This window comes from Geotrypetes seraphini, chromosome 1, assembly GCF_902459505.1.
Source record: "Geotrypetes seraphini chromosome 1, aGeoSer1.1, whole genome shotgun sequence".
Taxonomy (NCBI): Eukaryota; Metazoa; Chordata; class Amphibia; order Gymnophiona; family Dermophiidae; genus Geotrypetes; species Geotrypetes seraphini.
In genome coordinates, this window is record NC_047084.1 from 126,446,683 (window position 1) to 126,471,286 (window position 24,604).

Below are 24,604 nucleotides of genomic sequence, written 5' to 3' on the forward strand. Positions count from 1 at the left end.
TGCGAGGTTCAATACAGCTGGCCGTGAACCTCATCAGGCCGCTTTGAACAGGAACAGGAGCGGCAGCGGCGGCAGGAACCATGGATGGATGGACGGAGGTAAGAACGGGAGGGGAAGCCAAAAAAGGGCTATGGAGCAGGCAGAAAAGGGAGTTATTTTGGTAGGAGGGTTGTGCTGAGTGCAAGAAGCAGGCAGGCAGGCATTGCACAACAGGGGGAGAGGCAAAGGGGGCTGCTTTGGGGGGATGGTTGTGCTGGGGGCCGACAGCAATCATGGGGGGAACAGAAAAGGGCCACGGATCAGGCAGGCATGCCACAAAAGGGGGCCAGAGGGAGAGCGAAAGGGGGCTGCTTTGGGGGAGGGGTGTGCTGGGGCAGACAGCCTTCAGGGAGGGGGGAGGAACAGAAGGGGGGCCACGAAGCAGGCAGGCATTGCACAACAGGGGGAGAAGCAAAGGGGGCTGATTTGGGGGGATGGTTGTGCTGGGGGCAGAAAACAATAATGGGGGGGAGGAATAGAAGGGGGCCATGGAGCAAACAGGCATTGCACAACAGGGGGATAGGGGGCTGCTTTGGGAGGAGAGTTGTGCTGTGGGCAGACAGCAATTATGGGGGAGAACAGAAGGGGGCCACGGAGCAGGCACACATTGCACAACAGGGGGAGAGGGAAAGGGGGCTGCTTTGGGGGGATGGTTGTTCTGGGGGCAGAAAGCAATCATGGGGGGGGGGAAATAAGGGGGCCACAGAGCAGGCAGGCATGGCACAACTGGGGGCCAGGGGGGAGGGAAAGGGGGCTGCTTTGGGGGGGATGGTTGTTCTGGGGGCAGAGAGCAATCATGGGGGGGAACAGAAGGGGGCCAAGAAGCAGGCAGGCATTGCACAACAGGGGGAGAGGGAAAGGAGGCTGCTTTGGGGGGGGATGGTTGTTCTGGGGGCAGAGAGCAATCATGGGGGGGAACAGAAGGGGGCCAAGAAGCAGGCAGGCATTGCACAACAGGGGGAGAGGGAAAGGAGGCTGCTTTGGCAAGCAGGGGGGCGAGGGAGACAGACAGAAAGAAAGACGCACAGACAGGGGACCAGGGAGAGACACAGACACAAAGAATGACAGACAGACAGCGTCCAGGGAGAGAGAGAGAGAGACAAATAAAAACCAAAAAAAGACATACAGACATCTACTCTAGCACCCGTTATTGTAACGGGCTTAAACACTAGTTTATAAATACTTTAGACCACATGATCTTTCACTGCCCTATAATAACCAAATATTGGTCCCTAATTTGGAAATTTATATCTGAAATCTTGCCAGTCAATGAACCTATCTCCTTAGCGAAAATTCTATTTGGAGAATTTGCTTTGACCTCTGTCCTGACGGAGAGTCAAATCATATTATATCACTCCCTAATTATGATTTATCTTATCCAGCATGGTGGAATCTTGTTTGAGGAATCACAGCAAAAAAATAAAAATAAAAAATGCACATATTTCACAAGTTCCAACAAATTTAGGAGCCACCTTTCCACTGACTTGTCCTTTCTATAAGATTTAGTTGATGGTTCCGTTTCTTGAACTTTAAATGTCTGAAGTTATCTTCTCTCAGTATTTTCTGCATGTGATTCTGTTATTGGATCATACTATTTCTGTACCATTAGTCATATGTATACAGTACTTTCATTATTGTTAAATATTGAACAAAAACAAGAAAATAAGTTCAGTGTAAGATCCTAAGTCTTGGAGGTAATTTTTCCCGCCTCATTCTCTAGTTTGAGCCTAAATGTGAAACGTTCAGCGCTCCAGTCGTAGCAGCGGCGTGGACCAGAGCTCCGCCCACTCGCGCCTTTGCTCGCCATGGATTGGCTGTGGGCGGTGCTGCTCCCGTTGCGCTTGACGTCAGCCGGCAGGTGAGAGACTTTGGCGAAGCCCCCGTCTCGGGCCTCACAGCGCATGTACCGAAGGGAGAGGTGAGCGGCGAGGCGGGGCTCAAAACCCCGTCACCTGTGGGTCGGTTGAGCGGGCGGAGCGCGAGCCCACCTGACGTCAGCCCACCCGCTGCCTGTGCGTTGAGCGCGAGCTCACCTGCCTCGTCTGCGGCGCGCGAGGCGTCGGGGCCTGGGCCGAGGAGGACGCGATGTAGCGGCGGCGGCGGCCAATGGCGTGGGTGAGGCTGTTCCGGAAGCCCGGCGGCAACCTGGGCAAGGTGTACCAGCCGGGCAGCGTGCTCTCCCTGGCGCCCACCAAGGGCCTGCTCAACGAGCCGGGCCAGAACAGCTGCTTCCTCAACAGCGCCGTCCAGGTGAGCCCCAGCTCTTGCACTAATGGCGTTTCCGTGACTTCCTAGGGGGAAAGTCAAGCTTTTACTCTGTGTAGTTCAGGGACTACTTTTCCCCCGTCAGTAAGAAAAGCAGGCAAGAGTTTCAGGGGTGGCTTTTACCTAATGTTCTCGCATTTCCTCTCGGAGGGAAGAGCGCACCACACTCGAACCCTCTTTAAGTGGTGCTGGCGGGGTAGAGCTGGATTGAGAAAAGTAAGGTCATCTAAAATAGAAATTCAAGTGGCTGCTGAGGATGGATGTCATGGACCCAGTCCCCTTGGGAAAATGACCCCAACTTAAAAAAGAGTAAGGACCAATTGCCCTAATCAAACCTTAAGCCATCCCTGGAATAGGGGAAACATGGCTAAAGGCTCTAAGTACCCCCCCCCCCCATGTAATCCAGCATTTCCTCTTCCTTAGCTGCTCCAAACGTACTCCATGCTGACATGAGACCTTTCCTATCTAGGGAGGGCACAGCACATATTTATTTATTTGGTTTTATATTCTGTCCTCCCATTAGAGCTCAGAACGGGTTACTACTTTATATACATAATAAAGCATATTGATTTGAAGTGATGTCAAACATTGTCTGACAAAAATGGCAAAAGATAGGCTACAAACTGTAATAGCAAAATTGATTCATAAAAACCAGGCAGGCTTTGTCTGTAACAGACAAACATTTGATAATATTAAATCAGCGCTCCATCTTATTTGGTCAGCCAGGAGGTCTGGCTCACCCTCTCTTATATTGTCTTTAGATGCTGAAAAAGTGTTCGATAAGGTGAGTTGGACCTTCCTTTTTTGTACGCTGCATAGGATGGGGTTTCAGGGTAAATTTTTTTTGAGTGCATATCAGTACTCTATCTTTCCCCACTGGTTATGTTAAGGGTCAATGGGCTCTTTACGGAGCCTTTTAAACTTTTCCGGGAAACATGCCATGGATGTGCTCCGTCTCCACTTCTATTTGTTATTGCAATTGAACCTCTGGTGTGTCAGATTAGGAAATGCCTTGACATTGTGGGCATTCCAGTGAGGGACCAACAACATAAAATCCTATTATTTCCAGACGATGTCCTCTTGACCCTGCAGGAGCTGGAGACCTCATTGGTGGCAGTTTCTCGGGTTCTGAGGAAGTATGGTTTTAAGATCAATTTAAATAAGTCTGAAATCTTGAATATAAATTTGCCCCAGAGACAGGTGGTGGCTTTATGTCAACAATTTAAGTACCTATGGGTTCCTGTAGTAATTTGTTATTTGAGGGTTAATTTGACTTCTGATCCAGGACAGCTATATAAGGCTAATTACCCTGCACGTCTTTATACTGTATTTGCAGAATTAGAACGATGGGAAGATTTGAACACTAGCTGGTTGGGGTGGATTATAGCAGCCAAAATGATTCTTCTCCCTAAATTATTATATCTTTTTATGGCTTTGCCTATAGAGCTATCCTTGGCATTTTTTTGTAGGCTTCGTAGAAAGGTCTTCGCTTATATTTGGAGAAAATGTCACCCTAGTCCCCTATTTTTATATTAAACTAAATCTCAGGGCAGAATGGGGGAAGTTACAGTAATTTTACTCTGTATTACAGAGCAGCTCTTTTGCAGGTGATAGAGGTATTGGTTACTTATGAGGATCGTCCCTGGTTGCCCATAGTTTAATCCTTTATTCCGGATGTTACATTATGGAAATTATCTTGGGCGCCAATGGCAGCTTTGAGAGAGAGGCTTCAGCATGATGACCCCTTTTTATCTGTCATATTGTGCACTTGGTACAACTTGCGCAGGTGTATAAGAACATAAGAATAGGCTTACTGGGTCAGACCAATGGTCCATCAAGCCCAGTATATAAGAAAATAAGAATTGCCGCTGCTGGGTCAGACCAGTGGTTCATCATGCCCAGCAGTCCGCTCACGTGGCGGCCCTTAGGTCAAAGACCAGTGCCCTAACTGAGACTAGCCTTACCTGCATACGTTCTGGTTCAGCAGGAACTTGTCTAACTGTCTTGAATCCCTGGAGGGTATTTTTCCCTATAACAGCCTCTGGAAGAGTGTTCCAGTTTTCCACCACTGTCTGGGTGAAGAAGAACTTCCTTATGTTTGTATGGAATCTATCCCCTTTTAACTTTAGAGAGTGCCCTCTTGTTCTCTCCACCTTGGAGAGGGTGAGCAACCTGTCTTTATCTACTAAGTCTATTCCCTTCATTATCTTGAATGTTTCGATCATGTCCCGTCTCAGTCTCCTCTTTTCAAGGGAGAAGAGGCCCAATTCTCTAATCGCTCACTGTACGGCACCTCCTCCAGCCCCTTAACCATTTTAGTCGCTCTTCTCTGGACCCTTTCGAGTAGTACTGTGTCCTTCGTGTACGGCGATCAGTGCTGGAAGCAGTATTCCAGGTGAGGGCATACCATGGCCTGGTACAGTGGCATGATAACCTCCAATCTGTTCGTGATCCCCTTCTTAATCATTCCTAGCATTCTGTTCGCCCTTTTCGCCGCTGTTGCTCATTGCGCGGATGGCTTCATTGACTTGTCGACCCTCCTACTAATCTTTCAGGAAATCTATTAAAACTTATCTCTTTGATAAATTTCTCTGAACCCGCCCCATCTTGCTATATCTAACCTCTCGGCTCACCAATATAATTTGAAATTTGTTACCAATGTACTTGACAATTACTTTCTATATCATCGCTGTACATGTACAGTCTCTTCCTCTGTAAACCGCTCTGAACTGCTTGTGGTATTGCGGTATACAAAATAATAATAATAACTTTATTTTTGTTTACCACAGTGCCACAACAGTTCAGAGTGGTTTACAGAGGAAGAGACTGTACACAGACAGCGATGTTACATACAAGACATTCAGATTAGCTTAGCAAGTCGAGAGAAGTCAGGTATATCCAGAGGCATATCAGAGATACAAGGCAGGGAGGGAGTCAGAAATTTATCAAAGAGATAGGTTTTAAATTGATTTCCTGAAGGTTTGGTAGGAGGGTGCATTTGAAATGAGGGTGGTTAGACATTTATTCCATTTGCCTGCTTGGAATGACAGAGATCTATCAAGGAAGCTCTTGTAGATACAGCCCTTTAAGGACGGAAAGGCAAACAGGTAGGCATTACGTGTGCGGGTGGGGCCTGAAAATTCAAAATGGTGCGATAGGTAGATTGGGGATGAGCCTGTTAAGGTTTTGAAGCAGAGGCAAGCAAACTTGAAGATGATCCTTGCCTCCATCGGCAGCCAGTGCAGTTTTCTGTAATACGGGCTTACATGATCCGATTTTTTTAAAACCGTAGATGAGGCGAACGACAGCATTCTGTACAAATCTCAAACGTTTGATGGTTTTCTTAAAGGATCCCAGGTATATAATGTTGCAGTAATCTAAGATGCTTAAGATTAGTGATTGGACCAGCAGTCGAAAGAAGAGGAAGTCGAAGTAGTGTTTGATGGTACAAAAGCATTTTTTAACCTGAACATCAGTATGGTCTTCGACAGTCGGGTATCGATCTAGGATGACTCCAAGGATTTTGATAGTAGAGTTAATTGGGTAGTTTAACCCGTTTAATTTCAAAGAGGTATTTGTTAACTTGTAGGTAGGACTTGCCAAGAAAATCTTAGTTTTTTCTGGGTTCAGTTTTAATTTGAATTGTGTGGTCCATTGTTCTATCTTAGTGAGGACAGATGAGGTGAATTGTTTTGTCTCTTGTGTCAGAGAGGTTATGGGAATGATAATTGTAATGTCATCTGCTTATATATATGATTTCAATTTTAAGTCAGATAACATATGTCCCAATGAAGCCATGTAGACGTTGAATAGAGAGTGGGATAGAGGGGAGCCCTGTGGAACTCCGCAGGGATTACACCAGGATTGGTAAGTGCGGTTTTTTAGGAACCTGTAAACCAATTTAATACCTGTCCAGTGATGCCAATGGAGTCGAGGCATCTGAGCAAAATGTCATGGTCAACCAGGTCAAAGGCACTGCTCAAGTCGAACTGAAGTACCATTGCGTTTTTCCCCAGAGAAAACAAATGGAAGAGGTAATTAGTCAGTGAAGCTAAGACAGTTTCTGTGCTATGATTTGTATGAAAACCAGATTGGGAGTCGTGTAGAATGATGAACTTCTCTAGATATTTCATGAGATCATGATTAACTAGACCTTATGTAAGTTTTTGGAAAAGTGGTATGTTGGCAATGCGTCTGTAGTTGGCAGCCGAAGAGATTGGTTCCTTGGAGTTTTTAATAATAGGAGACACAAGGATATGGCCAAGTTCCACCAGAAAGTGGCCAATAGACAAACATAGAGAAACACAGTTGAAGAGTTCAGCTTTGAATGGGGAGGGGGCAGATTTCATGATAGACAGTGGGCTGTTGTCTAGTAGGCAATTGGATTTTGCATATTTAGAGTACAGCTTGAGAAATAGGTTCCAGTCTGGGTTTTCGAAATGATTCAAGGTCATGTCTGCTATTGAACCTTCCTTTCCTACGGCAGGTTGGTTGATTATTGGTTCTGTGCTGGAAACTACGAGAGACGATTTCAGATTATGAATTTTGCTGACAAAGTAGTTGGCTAGGTTTGCAGCAGAGGGTGAGAGGTCTGAGTTGGAGCGTTTATGTAGATCAATATCGAACAGAGAATTGACTATTCTGAAAATTTCTTTGCTATTCAGCGAAGGAGAATTAATTATTTGGGAATAATGTTTACAACGCTTTTCTTTAATCATTCTTTTATACTCTAACTTTTAGTCGCCAGTTGAGTCTGTCGTCTATCCCTGATTTACACCATGTTCTTTCCAATTTACGTACTTCTCGTTTTAAAGCTAATAGGTCAGCATCATACCAACTGTGATAGACAAAGTGTTTTCTTGCGTAGTCTCAGTGGTGCGATATTGTTTAGAACCTGATCGCTGAAATTTTTCCATTCTAAGATGAAATTTGGGTCTAAGTCAGAGTTGGAAATTAAGCTGGAGTGCGACCAAAATTCTATTGGGCTTAATTGTTCTCTTGTCCAAATCTTTTTCTCTTTATGATTGGTCCTTGGTTTCCTTTTGGGTTGTTTTTTGATCCAGCGTAATTCAAAATTACAAAGAAGGTGGTCTGACCAAGATTTCACTTATAAGACTTACACTGGGGGTAGTTGGGACATTGGAAAGAAAAATAATCAAATCAAGGTGGTGACCTTTCCTATGGGTTTTAGTCGGGGGTTGCTTGGAAAAACCTAGCGATGCGAGGAAGGAAAGTAAATCAGCTACGTTAGAGTTCTCTTCCTGCTCGAGGTGTAAATTAACATCACTGGCTAAAAGATTGTGGGCGCCAGCTGCCGAGTTTGTAAAGAGGAATTCGTAGAAGTCTTCTTTTGCTAGATTCCATTTGTTAGGGGGCATCTAAAATATTGTAATGATCAATTATCTTTAAAGTCCATTTTGGATATTTTGCAAGTGAGAATTTCCAGATCGTTGGTTAGTTTAGAATCTAGAACTTGAAACTCAAAATGATCTTGGAGAATTATAGCTAGGCCACCTCCCCTTTTTGAGTTTCTTGATAGAGGAATCATTTTGTAGTCTGTTGGTAGTATTTCACCTATGATAGCATCCTGATCGGAAATTAGCCATGTTTCGGTTAGAAGTAAAATATCTAGGTGGGTTTCTTCCAGCCAGTCTTTGACTAATTGGGCTTTGTTCCTAGCCGAGCGAATGTTCAGATACCCTCCAGAAATGATGGATTGTTTTGAAGGAGATGAGGGCTCAGTACATTGTAAGTTTTTTAGGAATTGTTTTCTTTTGTGCATTGGTCTAGAAGAATGGCGGGTGGAGTTGACCACAGAGATTGGGAAAGGACCTGTTTCCATGCAGTCATGAAGGACACGATGGGGGCAAAGTGATTTTTCAGACCCAGAGATTCTATCCCATGTAAAGTAGGTTGGGATTGGTTCTTTCCTGGGGGGTGTCTCCAAGTACTGCATCCTGTATTGATATATATAATATTTTTGTTATCGACATGCATCACCTTACACTTATCCATGTTAAACCTCATTTGCCACGTCGAGCATGTTGCCATGTCACGTTGCAAATCTTTGCAATTCTCCTGCTTCTTCACTACTCTGAATAACTTCATATTATCCCAGGACAAGCAGGCAGGTATTCTCACTAGTGGGTGATGTCATCCGACAGAGCCCCGATAAGGACGTCTCACAAGCATGTCTTGCTTGAAGAAACTTAGAAGTTTTGAGATGCCCGCACCGCGCATGCGCCAGTGCCTTTCCGCCCGACGGACCGGGCGTGTCTCCTCAGTTCTTTTCTTTCCGCGGAGCTGAGAAGTTTTACTTCAATTCTGCGCTGACTGAATTCCCGTTTTTTGCTTTCTAAATTCCGCGATTTTGGGTTTCTTTTACTCTTTTCGTGTAATTTCTTTCTTTTCAAAAAATAAATTTTTTTCTTCCGGCGAGTCGGCCGGGTCGGCCACGTGGCTCAGGCCCAGCTCCTTCGATCTAGCGGCGGAGCTTTTTCGGCCTATGTCCCGGCCAATCACCGGTTTTAAAAAGTGTAGCAAGTGCCAGCGCGCGATTTCACTGACGGACCCGCATCGACGCTGCCTGCAGTGTCTTGGTCCAGAACATTTCCCGAAATCGTGCCGGCCTTGTTCCACTCTAACAGCGCGGGCGTTTAAGCGGCGCTGTCTGTTGTGGGAGTCGATGTTCAAGATAGAAGCTGCTAAAGAACCTTCGGCTTCGACTTCATCGGCCGCTTCGCCTGTCCATGCGAAGCAAACGACTACTCCTGCTACTCCGGGCCTTCTGAAGCCGGCTTCGTTTACTCCGGTTTTGGCTCCGAGTTCGGCGCCGGTGCCTGTTCCCGTCTCCTCGGCTCAGGTACCGCCTTCCACTATTCCACCTGTGGTCATTAAGGTGCCGACCACGAAGGAGCGCGAAGACCGTGCTGGAGGACCCCCTTTCGGTGCGGATCCCTCCATATCGGCTTCGCTGCGGTCCCTGCTGGAAGCTCAGTTTGTCGAGCTCATGCAGACTATGGGGCCCAGGTTAATCGCCTCCATCCAGGGTGACCTCCCGGTCCCGGTCCCAGGGGGTGGACCGCCCCCTCCTCCTCCTCCTCGTCGATCGATCTCGTTGCTTGACGAGGAGGAGCGGCGAAGGGCGGCCGGTCCCTCGAGGCGGGCTTCCTTTAGCGACATGCCTCCTTTAGAGCCCATTACGCCTCCGCACCAACACGGTGCTGTTCCCCCGATTGATAATTGAAGTCCTGGGCATAGTAAATCGCAGGAAGAGTTCTTCCGCACTCCATACCAGGCCTGGGCTGCATCGCATGAGACAGCCTCCATCCCGCCCCTTCGCTCTACCGCTTCCAGTCCCATTCATTCGCTGGAAGCTTCGGGGGACCATGCGAAGTATCGACATTCTCGCTCTCCCTCCCGTCACCGGGAGGGACATCGATCCAGACACTCATCTCGGCACTCCTCGCGCCATTCTGAGGTTTCGCCGCTGAAGAAGCTGCCACGTCTGGGGTTCTCCTCCTCGGATTTATCTCCTCCGGAGGGGCCGGAGTACAAGGAACCATCTACCTCTTATTCTCCTTGTCGCTCCCAAGTCTCCCTGGATCCTGAGGCTTCCACTTCATCCAGTCCGTCTCGGAGGCCGGTACTGGCGGACCAGTTGTCTTTTTCTTCCTTCCTTCGGCAAATGGCTGATGACTTGGATGTGACTTTGGACACTGGGTCTCGGTATTCTAAGGAGTATTTCGACACCATGCACTTGCCTAATCCTCCTGCGGAGTCTCTTCGACTTCCTCTCCATAAATTGCTGGATCAGACATTTATGTGATGTTTTGAGACGCCGTACTCCATTCCTGCGGTCCCGAGCAAATTAGATGCCAGATATGGCATTGTTCATCACAAGGGGTTTGAGGGCGCTCAACTCTCTCACCAATCCCTCCTGGTCGAGTCCTCTCTCAAACGTTCTCATCCCTCCCAGGTCTATGCCTCTGTACCACCGGGACGAGAGGGAAGGACTTAAAGATCTTAATCTGTATACTTTGGAGGACATAAGAATTGCTGCTGCTGGGTCAGACCAGTGGTCTGTCATGCCCAGCAGTCTGCTCCCGTGGCGGCCCTTAAAGACCAGTGCCCTAACTGAGTCTCACCTTACTTGCATACGTTCTGGTTCAGCAGGAAATTGTCTAACTTTGACAAGGAAAGGAGGGAGAGGGGAGATATGATAGAGACATTTAAATAAAAAATCTAAGAAAAATGTTATTTGCCAGAGTGGTGGAACCTGCTGAAAACCATTTACTCAAAAGTGGAGAAAAAGCCTCAAACGGCAACCCAATGAGTTTTTAAGCCATTCTTATTCTGTATCATGGGCAAAAAACTCCACTACAATCAAAATGTCATTTTCAAAAACAGGCAAACATCCCACCACTGTGCACAGGGATGGAGTAATGGATCATCAGTGAAGCTAAGTACAGTTTTTTGGTTGTCTTGTAATGTTTATTTTTCCTGTGCGCAGTGTCAACAAGCAGGGGGGCACGGGATCGTCCTCCCTCTGCCAGGAAGCGCTCAGAGTCTGGGATTGGGCGGTTCGCCACAACACCTTCCTCAAAGCTGTCTACATTCAGGGGAAGGACAATGTCTTGGCAGACAACTTAAGTCGTCTCCTCCAGCCTCACGAATGGACACTGCATTCCAGCCCCCTTCATCACATCTTTACTCAGTGGGGGACGCCTCAGATAGACGTCTTTGCGGCTCCCCACAACTTCAAACTGCCTCTGTTTTGCTCCAGGATCTACACTCCCCATCGCCTCGAGGCAGATGCTTTTCTGCTGGATTGGGGGAATCGATTTCTGTATGCGTTTCCTCCATTTCCTCTCATTCAAAAGACTCTGGTCAAGCTGAAATCCGACCATGCCACCATGATTCTAATAGCTCCATGGTGGCCCAGACAACCTTGGTACTCCTTTCTACTTCAACTCAGCAGCAGGGAGCCATTCCTTCTTCTAGTGTTTCCTTCACTGCTTACTCAGAATCAAGGATCTCTGCTTCATCCCAACCTGCAGTCTCTCCACCTGACAGCTTGGTTCCTCTCAATGTAACTCCTCACCAGTTTTCCCAAGCGGTGAGGGATGTATTGGAGGCTTCCCGGAAGCCTGCTACTCGACAATTCTACTCCCAGAAATGGACTAGATTTTCTTCCTGGTGTGTGTCTAAGTCTAAGGAGCCTCAGCGAGCCTCCCTATCTTCTGTTTTGGACTATCTTCTACACCTGTCTCAGTCTGGCCTCAAGTCTACATCCATCCAAGTCCACCTGAGTGCTATTGCGGCTTTTCATCAGCCTCTGCAAGGGAAACCTCTCTCTGCTCATCCTGTGGTTTCCAGATTTATGAAAGGACTTTTCCATGTCAATCCTCCTCTCAAACCTCCTCCAGTGGTTTGGGACCTTAATGTAGACCTTTCTCAACTTATGAAACCTCCTTTTGAGCCTCTCAACAAGGCTCCACTAAAGTTTCTCACTTGGAAAGTGTTTTTTCTGGTGGCCCTCACGTCTGCTCGCAGAGTCAGTGAGCTTCAGGCCTTAGTGGCGGATCTACCTTTCACGGTATTTCATCATGACAAGGTGGTCCTCCGCACTCATCCGAAATTCCTGCCTAAATTGGTCTCTGAATTTCATCTCAACCAATCCATTGTTTTTTTTTCCAAAGCCTCATTCTCATCCTGGAGAATCAGCTCTTCACACTCTGGACTGTAAACGTGCTTTGGCTTTCTACTTGGATCGCACCAAACCACACCGAACTGTTCCTCAACTTTTCGTCTCCTTTGATCCAAACAAGTTGGGACGACCTGTATCGAAGCGCACCATCTTCAACTGGATGGTGGCTTGTATCTTTTTCTGCTATGCCCAGGCTGGATTACCCCTTCCCTATAAGGTCACAGCCCATAAGGTCAGAGCAATGGCAGCCTCTGTAGCCATCCTCAGATCGACACCAATTGAGGAGATTTGTGAGGCTGCCACTTGGTCCTCGGTTCATACATTCACCTCTCATTATTGTCTGGATACTTTCTCCAGAAGGGATGGACAGTTTGGCCAAACAGTGTTACAAAATTTATTCTCCTAAGTTGCCAACTCTCCCACCATCCCATTGAGGTTAGCTTGGAGGTCACCCACTAGTGAGAATACGTGCCTGCTTGTCCTGGGATAAAGCAACGTTACTTACTGTAACAGTTGTTATCCAGGGACAGCAGGCAGCTATTCTCACGTCCCACCCACCTCCCCTGGGTTGGCTTCTCTGCTAGCTACCTGAACTGAGGAGACACGCCCGGACCATCGGGCGGGAAGGCACTGGCGCATGCGCGGTGCGGGCATATCGAAACTTCTGAGTTTCTTCAAGCAAAATATGCTTGTGAGACGTCCGTATCGGGGCTCTGTCGGATGACATCACACACTAGTGAGAATAGCTGCCTGCTATCCCTGGATAACATCTGTTACGGTAAGTAACATTGCTTTTTCTTTGTTTCAAAAAAAAAAAAAAAAGGACTTTTTATTGTGTTTCTGCTGGTTTTCCACTGGCAGGCCCTTCTTGGGCTGCTAGGCCTCGTTTGGCTGCAGCTGTGTTTTCTTCTTCCCTGGCCTCTCTCTGGGCTCACCTCGTGTGAGCAGTATGGCCTGGACCCTTTTTCCTTCATTGGAATCGGGCTGACGTAGCATCGATCCCCGGTAAGTCTTTCTTTCTTTCTAGGTGCGTTACCTCGGTAATGCCACCGGCTGAGTCTCAGGCATTCCAGGCATCGAGTGCAGTCGTGCCAGCCTCTACGAGACCTTCGAAGCGTGCCTCCTTTCATGGGAATACTCATCCTCGAGTTTGCCCTCTATGGAGCGCACTGCTGCACCTTCATTACCAGTTTCATTGGTACAGTGCCAACTTCCGACCCTCGACGGACTTCGGTGTGCCTCGACGTCGACTGGGGCCTGGTGTCTCGACGTCGTCTGAGGCTAAACATCAACACTCCCACCATCCCATTCTGGTTAGCTTAGAGATCACCCACATATGAGAATATGCTGCCTGCTTGTCCTGGGATAAAGCACAGAGTTACCGTAACAGGTGTTATTCAGGTACAGCAGGCAGATATTCTCACAACCCTAGCCAAACAATGCTCCCCCCCCTTTATTTAAAGCTTTTCTCTTCATGCTGATATTATGCTTCTTCTCTAACGGTATTCTGCTCTTTACTCGACTGTTCAGTGCCTTCCTCACCAATTGTATTCTGTAAATTGCTGACCATCCAGCCCTTTCAATGTAACATGTTAAGATTATACTGTAACCTATTTGTACCCTGTAATCACTCAGTGACATCCTACCAATTCTTACCCTGTAATTCGCTGATTGCTCTCTTCACTGTAAACCGCCTAGAAGTCGCAAGATTATGGCGATATAGAAAAAAATAAAGTTATTATTATTACCTCCCCTGGTTGACTTCTTAGCTGGTTATCTGAACTGAGGAGACGCGTTTCTATGTTGGGTGGGAAGGCACTCGCGCATGCGCAGTGCAGTCAGTCACAAACTTTCTAAAGTTCTTAAAACAACAGCGCTTTTGCAGCTGTCTGCATCGGGGCTCCATGGAAGACTTCACCCACATGTGAGACTATCTGCCTACTGTCCCTGGATAACACCTGTTGCAGTAAGTAACTGCTTTATTGCCGCTGTGATGCTGTTTTGGCCATCCAGCGGTATATCAAGTTTTAATAAAAATAAGATATACACAGTTTATTCACAAAGTTCCAGGACAGTTTGAATTGCGTGCCAACGGGAAGCGCTTTTAAGATGCACTAGGCGGCATTGAGTAGCTTGAAACCTCATTAGTAGCCTCCTTTTTTCTGTTTGTTATATGTTTTCGTCTCTGAGCTATAGCCATTTTAAATTGGGTAAGACCACTACAGAAACTTATGAAATGTTGAAAGTGGCTTATGGGGAACATGTCATGAGTCGTGGAAGGTGTTTCTGAATGCATCAAAATTTTCAAATTTTGTGCAAAAACGTGATGACAGTTCTTTCCCAACCTTACTCTCCTGATTTGGCCCCTGCTGACTTCTTGTTTCCTAAACTTAAATCCATGCTGAAAGGAAAGCAATTCAACACCATTGAAGATATAAAACAAAATTAAATTTAGACGTTCAAATACTTGAAGGGTATTACGTAGAACAAAATCTTTTTCAGAGAAAGGAAAATGGTAAAACCAGAGGACATAATTTGAGGTTGAGGGGTGGTAGATTCAGGGGCAATGTTAGGAAATTCTACTTTACGGAGAGGGTAGTGGATGCCTGGAATGCGCTCCCGAGAGAGGTGGTGGAGAGTAAAACTGTGACTGAGTTCAAAGAAGCGTGGGATGAACACAGAAGATTTAGAATCAGAAAATATTAAATATTGAACTAAGGCCAGTACTGGGCAGACTTGCACGGTCTGTGTCTGTATATGGCTGTTTGGTGGAGGATGGGCTGGGGAGGGCTTCAATGGCTGATGGGTGTAGATGGGCTGGAGTAAGTCTTAACAGAGATTTCGGCAGTTGGAACCCATGCACAGTACCGGGTAAAGCTTTGGATTCTTGCCCAGAAATAGCTAAGAAGAAAAAATTTAAATTGAATCAGGTTGGGCAGACTGGATGGATCATTCGGGTCTTTATCTGCCGTCATCTACTATGTAACTTTTGGCGATTCCTGAAGATGTGTTTAAGGACTGTTTCCAGAAGTAGAAACGATGTTGGGAAAAGTATGCGTAGTGAAGGGGAGTACTTTGAAGGGGACTCGTAACATATCATCGTATTTCTATACTGTATAACCATAAGTTCAATGTAGTTTACAAAAATTACATAGCAGAAAGGGCTATAGATAACTACTCAGACGAATGCTTAGGGGAAAGATAAGACTTCAATTGTTTCCTAAAGTGTTCATAACAATGAGATTTAAGTAATAGTGAACGAAAGTCCTTGTCATGAAAAGCTGCTTGAAATGAAAGCAAATGATCATGGTATTTCTTGCCTTTGCAACCTTTAACAAAAGGGAAATACAAACAGAGTATGTGGAATAAGTTGTAAGATCCTCTATAATAAAACCCTAAGCGTGAATGCGCACTTAGGGTTTTGTGATTCCTGCGGCGTGCTGTGTCCTTCCCTGGCCGTATTCCATTTTGGAACACGGAGGCAGGGAACATGCTGGCGACTCCACCCTCCTGCCCTCACTCACCAACCGCTGCTGCCCTGCTGCTCCTCTTCAAAGCAGCCTGTTGAGATTCGCTGGCCGGCTATAGCGAACCTCGCAGGCCACTCTCCACCTTGGTAGCACGTTCCCTCTGACGCGATCGTGTCAGAGGGAACATGCTACTGATGTGGAGAGCAGCCTGCGAGGTTCGTTACAGCCGGCCGGCGAACCTCGACAGGCTGCTTTGTTGAAGAGGAGCAGCAGCAGCGGCTTGTGCCGGTGGGCCAAAGACACCAGGAACCATGGATAGAGGGAGGGTAAGAACGGGATGGGAGGAGAACAGAAGGGGGCCACGGAGCAGGCAGGCATGGCACGGCACAACAGGGGACTAGGGAGAGAGGGAAAGGGGGCTGCTTTGTGGGGCGGGGTGTTCTGGGGGCAGACAGCAATCATGGGGTGGACAGAAGAGGGCCACTGAACAGGTAGACATGGCACAACGGGGGGAGAGGGAAAGGGGGCTGCTTTGGAGGAGGGGTGTACTGGGAGGCAGACGGCAATCATGCTTTGCTCTGGGAGGGGGGGAACAGAAGAAGGCCATGGAGCAGGCAGGTATGGCACAACAGGGGGCAGAGGGAGAGGGAAAGGGAGCTGCTTTGGGGGGAGGGGTGTGCTGGGGGCAGACAGCAATCATGCTTTGCTCTAGGAGGGGGTCCAGAAGGGGGCCACAGAGCAGGCAGGCATGACACAACAGGAGGAGAGGGAAAGGGGGCTGCTTTGGGGGGGAGGGGTGTGCTGGGGGGCAGACAGCATTCATGCTTTGCTCTTGGAGGGGGGTGGGGAAACAGAAAGGGGCCATGGAGAGACAAGTAAAATATACTACTACTACTACTACTACTGGATTGTTGATTCAATATGGCCTTGATGATGAATGTGAATGTTGGGCAGATTGGATGGATCATGCTGATCTTTATCTGCAATCATTTACTATATTAAAAATTCTGGAATGCCAGAAGCTGACATCAGTGGAATAATTTTCATCATAGATTTAGGAGTTGTCTCTTAATGCAAATAGCATGAAGTTTCACTGTGGGCATTCATGCCTTCCATCACAAAATGAACTTTTTAGATAACTTTTTTCCTTACAGAACTTAAATCTGTATAGTAAGGGCTGGTAATGTATTATCAACTTGTCTTTTTTTTTTTTCCTTCTTTCCATTAGCATAGTCTTTAATTTATACAACTTTGTTTTCTGTAGGTCCTATGGCAGCTGGACATATTCCGTCGGAGTTTTCGGGAGCTGACTGGACATGTCTGCTTGGGCGATGCCTGCATTTTTTGTGCTTTAAAGGTAATTTTGAAGAATTTAGGCCAACAAAACTGTGTGCTAGATAGATTTAGCATAATAGAAACTAGGAGAACATCTGAGCTCACGGGGAAATGGCATCTATAATTTGTCATAATTTCTTGCATTCTACATTTCGTTACCTTTCGAAAAATTTGTATACAAGTTAAGTAGTTTATGATCAGTGACACTATATATATTTTTAAAATTACTGTGTTCAGATGAGATTATCAGGGGCAACAGATTACCAGCTCTGGCACCACATATCAATCTGATAGACAAGGTAAAATTATCAGAGTTTAAAGCTAGGAAACCTAGATACCCAGTTCCAAAAAGCTTTCTGTGTTGCTTGGGGTCTTGTCAGCCTGTTATGAAGTTGCTTCCTTATACGGCTAGACCAGTGTTTCTCAACACTAGGGGTATGCGATCCGCTTGTGGAGGGTATGCGGCACTGTGTAGGTCTCCCGTCTCCCTTCCTCTTTAATCTCTGCTGCTGCCAGGGATCCCATGCTCTCCAGCTGCATCACTGAAGCCAACTCGGAAGGCTTCCTTCCAATGTCAGAGCTGACATCTCAGGGAAGCCTTCCGGGTCAGCTGGGGATCCCAGTTACCTCAACAGTCATTCCTGCCTTCAGCTGCACTTGTTTGCAGGGACACGGGCAACTGCTCTTGCATGCTGCACATGGCGGACCTGGAAGACTTCCCTCCAACGTCAGAGTTGGTGTCAGAAGGAAGGCTTGCAGGTCAGCCATGTGCAGCATGCAAGAGCTGCTGCCCATGTTCCTGCAAACAAGTGCGGCTGAAGGCAGGAAGGAGCAGCCCAGCTGAACGACCCTGAAGGGAGCGAGTGCAGCCCTGGAATGAGCAAGTAAGCTGGAAAGGGGATATCAGCATGGGATGAGGGGGGGGGGAAGGAGCGTGTTAGAACATGGGGGGGGGCCAAGAATTTGGGACAAAGGCAGGGAGGGGGGTACAAACTCGGGACATAGAAGGAAGGGAGAGGGCATGAACTTGGGACACAAGGGAGGGAGAAAGGGGACACTAACTTTGGACACGGGAGTGAGAGAATAAAAAGGGAGAATTGTTGGGCATGGGTGTGTGAGTGAGAGGGAAAGAGATATGGTGCACATGGTTAAAGGAAGAAAGAGGAAAATAGACATAGAGAGAGGAGTGAGATAGAGATGTATGGAGAAGAGAAGGATGAGGGAGAAATGTTGGCTATGGTAGTGGAGAGGGAACAGAGGGACATTGAAGGGAAGGAATGTTGGGCATAGTGATGGAGGGAGAGATGTGGCATGGTGCTGGAGAGGGGTGATAGAAGAAGAAATGTTGGGCATAGGGCTGGTGGGCATTGGTGAAAAATGATGCACATGACCCAAGGGATATGAGAGGGAGAAATGTTGGATATGGAAGTAGAGGGAGTGGGAAAGATGCACCCTGGATCTCTCTCCCCCCACTTCCTTTGCAGCAAGGGAGGGGATGAGGGAAGGACAGTGAGAGAGGTGGGGGTGTGGGTGGATAAGACATGTTGCCAGTGGGGATGGAGGAGAGAGGAAGAAAAGTTGGACTCATGGAGGACAGAGAGAGATGTTGGTTGGGGATAGGTGGGGAAGGGAATGATGTATGAAGGAGAGGAAGTGTGTAGGAGGCAGAAATAAAAATATTGGATGCACAGGCGGAAGTGCAACCTGAGACTAATGAAATCACCAGACAACAAATGATTTTATTTTCTATTTAGTGATTGAAATGTCAATTTTGAGAATTTATTTCTGCTGTCTATTTTGCACTATATTTGTCTATTTTTCTATAGTTGTTACTGAAGTGACATTGCATGTTTTAAAGTGACCTCGTTAAGAAAAAAAATGAATATAAATGATAATTAACATTTTCTCTGCATTATGTTGTGTTTTATTTTTTTTATTTTGTGGTTACTGTTATGTATTGTTAATAAGATTATATCAATAATAATAATTCCCTTAGCGCGCATGTGCACTTCTAACCTGGTGGCTCTGTGTGTCCGTAGCTCCGTGGTTGGCAGAGAAATTATAGTAGAAAAAATGTTGGTAAAGTGTGCAGCACTTACGACGCACGCGTTCCATTTGATTAAAAAAAAAGGTAGGTGGGAGAAGGCGCACGATCCCTAATATTCCCCCGACATCCCTGACCTCCACCGACATCCCCCTGACATCTCCACACATAGATGGGATATTGATAGACTGACAGAAAAGGTGCTCTGGGGGGGAAAGACAGAAGGGGGCCACGGAGAGACAGTCAGAGAGAGGGAAAGGGGGCTGCTATGAGGGGAGGGGTGTACTGGAGGGCAGACAGTTTTGCTCTGGAGGGGTGGGGAAATACAGAAGGGGGACCAAGGAGAGACAGTCAGGCAGGCAGACAGTGGGCCAGGGAGAGAGACAGACAGCAGCCAAGAAGAGAGAGAAAGAAAGAATGACAGACAGACAAAGGGCCAGAGAGACAGATAGACAGCCAGCGTCCAAGGAGACAGAGAGGCAGAAAGAAAAAAACAAAACAGACATTATCCCAGGACAAGCAGGCATGATATTCTCACATGTGGGTGACGTCATCTACGGAGCCCCAGCGCGGACAGCTTTTCAAGCAAACTTGATTGAAGTTTCAAGTTTGCTATGCTGCACCACGCATGTGCATGCCTTCTTGCCCACTAGAGGGCGCATCCCCACCTCGTGGTCCTCAGTTCAGTTTTTTCCGCGGAGCCAGAAGCCCTGTGGAAATTGTGCTCTCTCTTTTTTGCCTTCTGACACCGCGTCTGAGTCGTTTTTCTCAGTCGCTGTGCTTGCTTTATTTTTTTCTTCGTTAGTGTGTTCGGTTATCGTCAAAAAAAAAAAAAAAGTTTTTTCAATCGGCTTCAGGGGCTCCCGGTAGCCACGGCCGCGGGACCTCGTTATGTTCCTGGCCGTTTTTTCGATTTCATGTCCCGTCCCTTGATGGGCTTTAAAAAGTGCACCCGGTGCGATCGGCTACTTTCTCTCACCGATCCCCACCGGTGGTGCTTACTTTGCCTGGGTTCCGAGCACCCCACCGATTCCTGTTCTAGGTGCTCGACTTTTCAGCCAAGAGCTCTCTGCCGCCGTCGTGCCAGAATGGCGGAGCTTTTTGCTGTCGACCCCACGGCGCAGGCCTCGACGTCGGCCTCGGCTTCGGCCCCGGCCTTGACCTCGGCCTCGACTCCCTCGACCTCGCCGAGACATCCTGCTTCGTCGAAGCCTGCGTCCTCGACTTCAAAGTCGACGGGGGGTAAGTCCTCGCTTCCTTCCTCAGTTCCACCTTCGAAGAAGCCATCCTCGGGATCCTCGACGGGGGCGGGTGGGTCGTCTTCGGCCCCGCCCCGAGCGTCGAAGTTGGGTGCCCCGCGGGAATACTCGAGACCGAGGTCGCCCTCGAGGGAGCACCCGATGGCCCCGGATCTACCGGCCATGATGGGGGTTTCCGGTCTTTCAGGACTTACTCCGTGCCCTCATTGCCTCGGAGCTGTCCGGCGCCCTCGCGCATCTGCAGCCGGCTTCGACCTCGAGTGCCCCGGCTTCGGCAGCCTCGGTCTCGGTGCCCTCGACTTCGGCCCCCGGGGTGGCTCCGGCCTCGACCCCAACCTTGCCCTTGACCTCGGTCGACCAGCCGGAGCGGAGTGTGCGGCCTCGGGATAAGGTGCGGAGAATCTCTTCCACTTCTTCCTTGTCGAGGTCCTCCCGGGGCTCCTTGCCCTCGGGTCGGCCTCGGGCGAAGCGCCGGCCGAGGAAGCCCAAGCGTCCTCGGGGGTCTCCTCAGAGGCGCGGTTGCTCCTCGCTGACCGGGGCTGAGACGCTGCATGTCTCGGAGCTCCGCCTCGATAATCCGAGGTTGTTCCGTTCCTCCGAGGGAGGGTTATCGAGGGACTCCTCGCGGAAGGGGCAGGCCTCGGTGCCTCGTACCCCGGGGACTTCCCACAGGAGTTCCTCGGGGCATAGGCGGTCCCCGACCCCGTCGAGGTCGCTTGGCACGGCCTCGTGGGGCTCGGGGTCTGGTAGGGAACCTCGGTATTCCCGTGAGGCTTCCCCTTCCTTTTTGGCGACGCGAGCTTCTCGATCTCCCTCCCCGCCGTCCAAACCCTCCTCCTTTTCGAGATTTGTGCTTGATATGGGGAGGGCCTTGGACCTGGATCTGGTGTCCGGTTCACAATATACCAAGGAGTTTTTGGAGGAGCAGGATTTACCTTCTCCCCCGAGGGAGACTCCTCGTCTGCCTCTTAATAAAGTCCTCCATCAGACCTTCCTGAGGAACTTGGACTCCCCTCTTACAGTCACAGCGGTTCCATCTAAAATGGAGTCGAAGTACCGTACCATCCCATGCAAGGGCTTCGAGAAAGCGCAACTGTCTCACCAGTCGTTGCTGGTGGAGTCGGCGCTAAAGAAGTCTCAGCCTTCTAGGGTCTCCGCTGCGGTCCCTCCCGGGTGGGAAGGGCGGACCCTGGACAAGTTTGGTCGTCGCCTCTATTCCAATTCCATGATGGCAGCCAGGGTCCTAAATTATGCTTTCACTTTTTCATCTTATCTGAGGCAGATGGTGAAGGCGTTACCCCGTTATCATGGGGTCATGCCGGATTCCCATAAGGGGGACTTTGGCAAATTTATGACCGACTTGTCACAACTGCGTCTATACCTTTTTCATGCGGTTTACGACGCATTTGAGTTGGCCTCCAGAGTCTCCGCCTTTGCAGTAGCCATGCGCCGTCTTGCATGGCTCCGAACGGTTGATATGGACCCGAACTTGCAGGAGCGCCTGGCCAACCTGCCATGTGTTGGATCGGAATTGTTCGATGAGTCCTTGGAGGCGGCGACCAAACGCCTGTCCGAACATGAGCGTTCCATCGCCTCCTTGGTCCGTCCTAAGCCACGGGTACCACCACAGAAGCCATTTAGACCTCCACTGTGGCGATACCCTCAAAAGTCGACGCCGGCGTTCTCTAGGCCTCCGCCCCGGCGCCCTCTGCAGCAGGGCAGAGGGGGCCAACCTAAACCTCAGGCGCAAGGGGTGTCTAAGCCGGCACCGTCTTTTTGACGTGATGAGCGGATGGGGGCGGGCCCCCTCCGCACTCTCGCCGGACCCCCTGCCCATTGGGGGCCGGCTGCGGGCCTTTCATTCGGCCTGGGCTATGATCACGTCAGACGCTTGGGTGCTCCGTCTCATCTCCGAGGGTTACTCGCTGAACTTCTCGGCCTCACCACCGGAACAACCGCCAGGGGCCTCTCTTTCCAGTCGAGCCCAGCTGTCGGTATCTGCTTGGGTTTGTAGCGCCTGGTGAACGAAGTCTCCCATGTCCTGGAAGTTTGTGTCCTTGAACTTGAGAACCTTGGTCAATGTGGTAGATTTCGTGAAACCTTTCCTGAGATTGAACCATATCATATTGTGGTCACTGGAGGCCAAAGTTTCACCCACCGAGACCTCTGTGATACTTTCTCCGTTGGTAAGTACCAGGTCCAAAATTGCCTGATCCCTTGTTGGCTCAAATACCAGTTGCCTGAGTCCTGCTCCATTCAAAGAGTTTAATAGCTTCCTGCTGCTGCCGGAAGCAGAGGAAAGCGTGACCCAATCCACATCAGGCATGTTGAAGTCACCTACCAATACTGTGTCCCCCCGCAAGGTGATATTCTCTATATCTCCGATTAATTCCAAATCTAGGTCTTCTTGATGTTTTGGGGGTCTGTATACCACGCCAAGATACAGGCATTTGTCCTTCCCTCTGGCCAAATTTACCCAAAGGGATTCCCCGGTGTACTGTACATCTGTGATTCTGGTGACCTTAATGTCATCTTTAGTATATAATGCTACCCCACCTCCCATTTTGCCCTCCCTGTCCCGACGAAGCAAGTTGTAACCTGGTATGACCATGTCCCACCCGTGGGAGTCTGTGAGCCAGGTCTCAGATATCACCACCACATCCAGGTCGGCATTCCTCATTTCTGTCTCCAAATCTAGGATCTTGTTTCCCAGACTGTGGGCGTTGACGTACATAGCCCTCCATGTTGTGTGCTTGTTGTATCTCAGTGGGGACAATCCCTCTATATCAACTAGACCACCATTAGTATTTTTCGCTTGTCTCTTACACTCCCTAGACCCAGAGCTACAGCGTGTACCTATCCCGGACTCCCCATAACTACAGTGCGCTCCTATCAGAGACTTGGTAATGTGTGTACCCTGTGGGGGTATTCCCGTTTGGGCTACTTGAGCTCCTTTAGTGCAATTTGCAGCGTGTGCACTCTCGCTGGTCCCAGAATTACAGTGTGTACTCCCTCTAGACTAGAATTGCTACGTGTACTCCCCTTAGACCCAGAATTGTAATGTGACCCAATGCAGTATTTACTTAGTTCAGTTCCAAAATAGTATTGGTAGCCCGTACCCTCCCCCAACTCACCTAGTTTAAAGCCCGTACCCTCCCCCAACTTACCTAGTTTAAAGCCCTGTGTAGTAGGCGGGCTAGACGGTGTCCAAGGACGTTCTTCCCCCTCTTGGTCAGGTGTAACCCGTCTGGTCCAAGCAGTCCTTGCAGTGCCTCTCCGTGGTGCAGGAACCCAAAGTTCATCTCCTTGCACCATTCCTGCAGCCAGTCGTTCACCCTCCGGACACGATCCTCCCTGGCACTGCCCTTGCCCCTCACTGGGAGGATCGAGGAGAAGACCACCTGCGCATCCATCCTCCTCAGCTTCTCTCCCAGGGCTCTGAAGTCTTCGGGTATGCTTTCTAGGGTGCCCCTGGCAGTGTCGTTGGTTCCGACGTGGATGAGAATCATAGGGAAGTGATCTTGGGGCTTGATGAGTCTGCCAAGGCTAGCAGTTACATCCCGGATCTTGGCCCCCGGCAAGCAGCAGACCTCTCTTGATTGCAGATCTGGTCTACAAATCGGTCCCTCGGTGCCCCTTAGCAGTGAATCCCCGATGACCACAACTCTGCGCTTCCTAGGGGTGGGCCGACCTGTGGACTCTGGAACCGGAACCGACTGTTCAACCACTTCTTGTACCTCGTTGTCAGGACCTTCCTGTAGCAGCTGGTATCTGTTCTTAAGGGGGATATGTGGTGTCGATGTAGAGCTGCCCTGTATGTGAGAGAGAGAAACAGAATTAGGTTTTCTGCGTTTACCTGTGGATGAAGTCACCAGCTGCCAGGTATCGGCGTCTCCAGTGACTTCCTGAATTCCGACGGTAGGATTCAAGTCTGAAGTTCTGGAAGCTCTGGGTGACTCAAGGATGGTCTTGTCAGGCTCTCGTTCGCCGATCTGAGACAGCTCCTGTATTATTCCGTCGATGAAGGTCTCGTCATCACGGATGCTCCTTAAGCGTTGGATCTCTTCTCTCAGACTCCTCAGCTCTATCATAAGGCTTTCATCTGGTTGATCAATTGGTTCTGTCTGAGTGGAGGCTGAAGACATCTTTGAGGGGATGGCCTTGGTCTGTACAGAGACCTCTGCCCTCTGTCCAGGCTCCCCCTCAATCTGTACGAAGACCGTAGCCATCCCCTGGGCACTCTCGGCGACTGAGCTGCCTGTCTTGACTGAAGTCTTGCTGCCTCTAGTTCTGCCTGCCATATATAAAGGTTTTTGTATTATTAATTATTTATTTATTTATCTTAATTTTTTTTTTTTTTTATAGATATGTCAGAATGTGTTGAGGTTGGAGGGATAAGTTAGGATAGAGTGGTTGGTGTGGTCCACCTGTTAAGTGTGCTTGTTAGTCAGGTAGGAGTAGAGAGTTGAAATTTGAAAGACCT

General features: G+C 48.7%; 1 protein-coding gene across 3 annotated transcripts in view; it reads left to right on the plus strand.

Moving 5' to 3' along the window:
• Positions 1–1,886: 1,886 nt before the first annotated feature.
• The window catches only part of USP53 (ubiquitin specific peptidase 53), a 262,672-nt gene continuing 239,954 nt past the window's right edge, over positions 1,887–24,604 (plus strand). For all 3 annotated transcript variants that reach the window (XM_033938073.1, XM_033938084.1, XM_033938093.1), the window contains exons 1-2: positions 1,887–2,289; positions 16,748–16,840. In XM_033938073.1, coding sequence (XP_033793964.1) covers positions 2,146–2,289; positions 16,748–16,840 — 237 coding nt within the window. In that variant the 5' untranslated portion in view covers positions 1,887–2,145. The remainder of the gene's footprint in view (positions 2,290–16,747; positions 16,841–24,604) is intronic.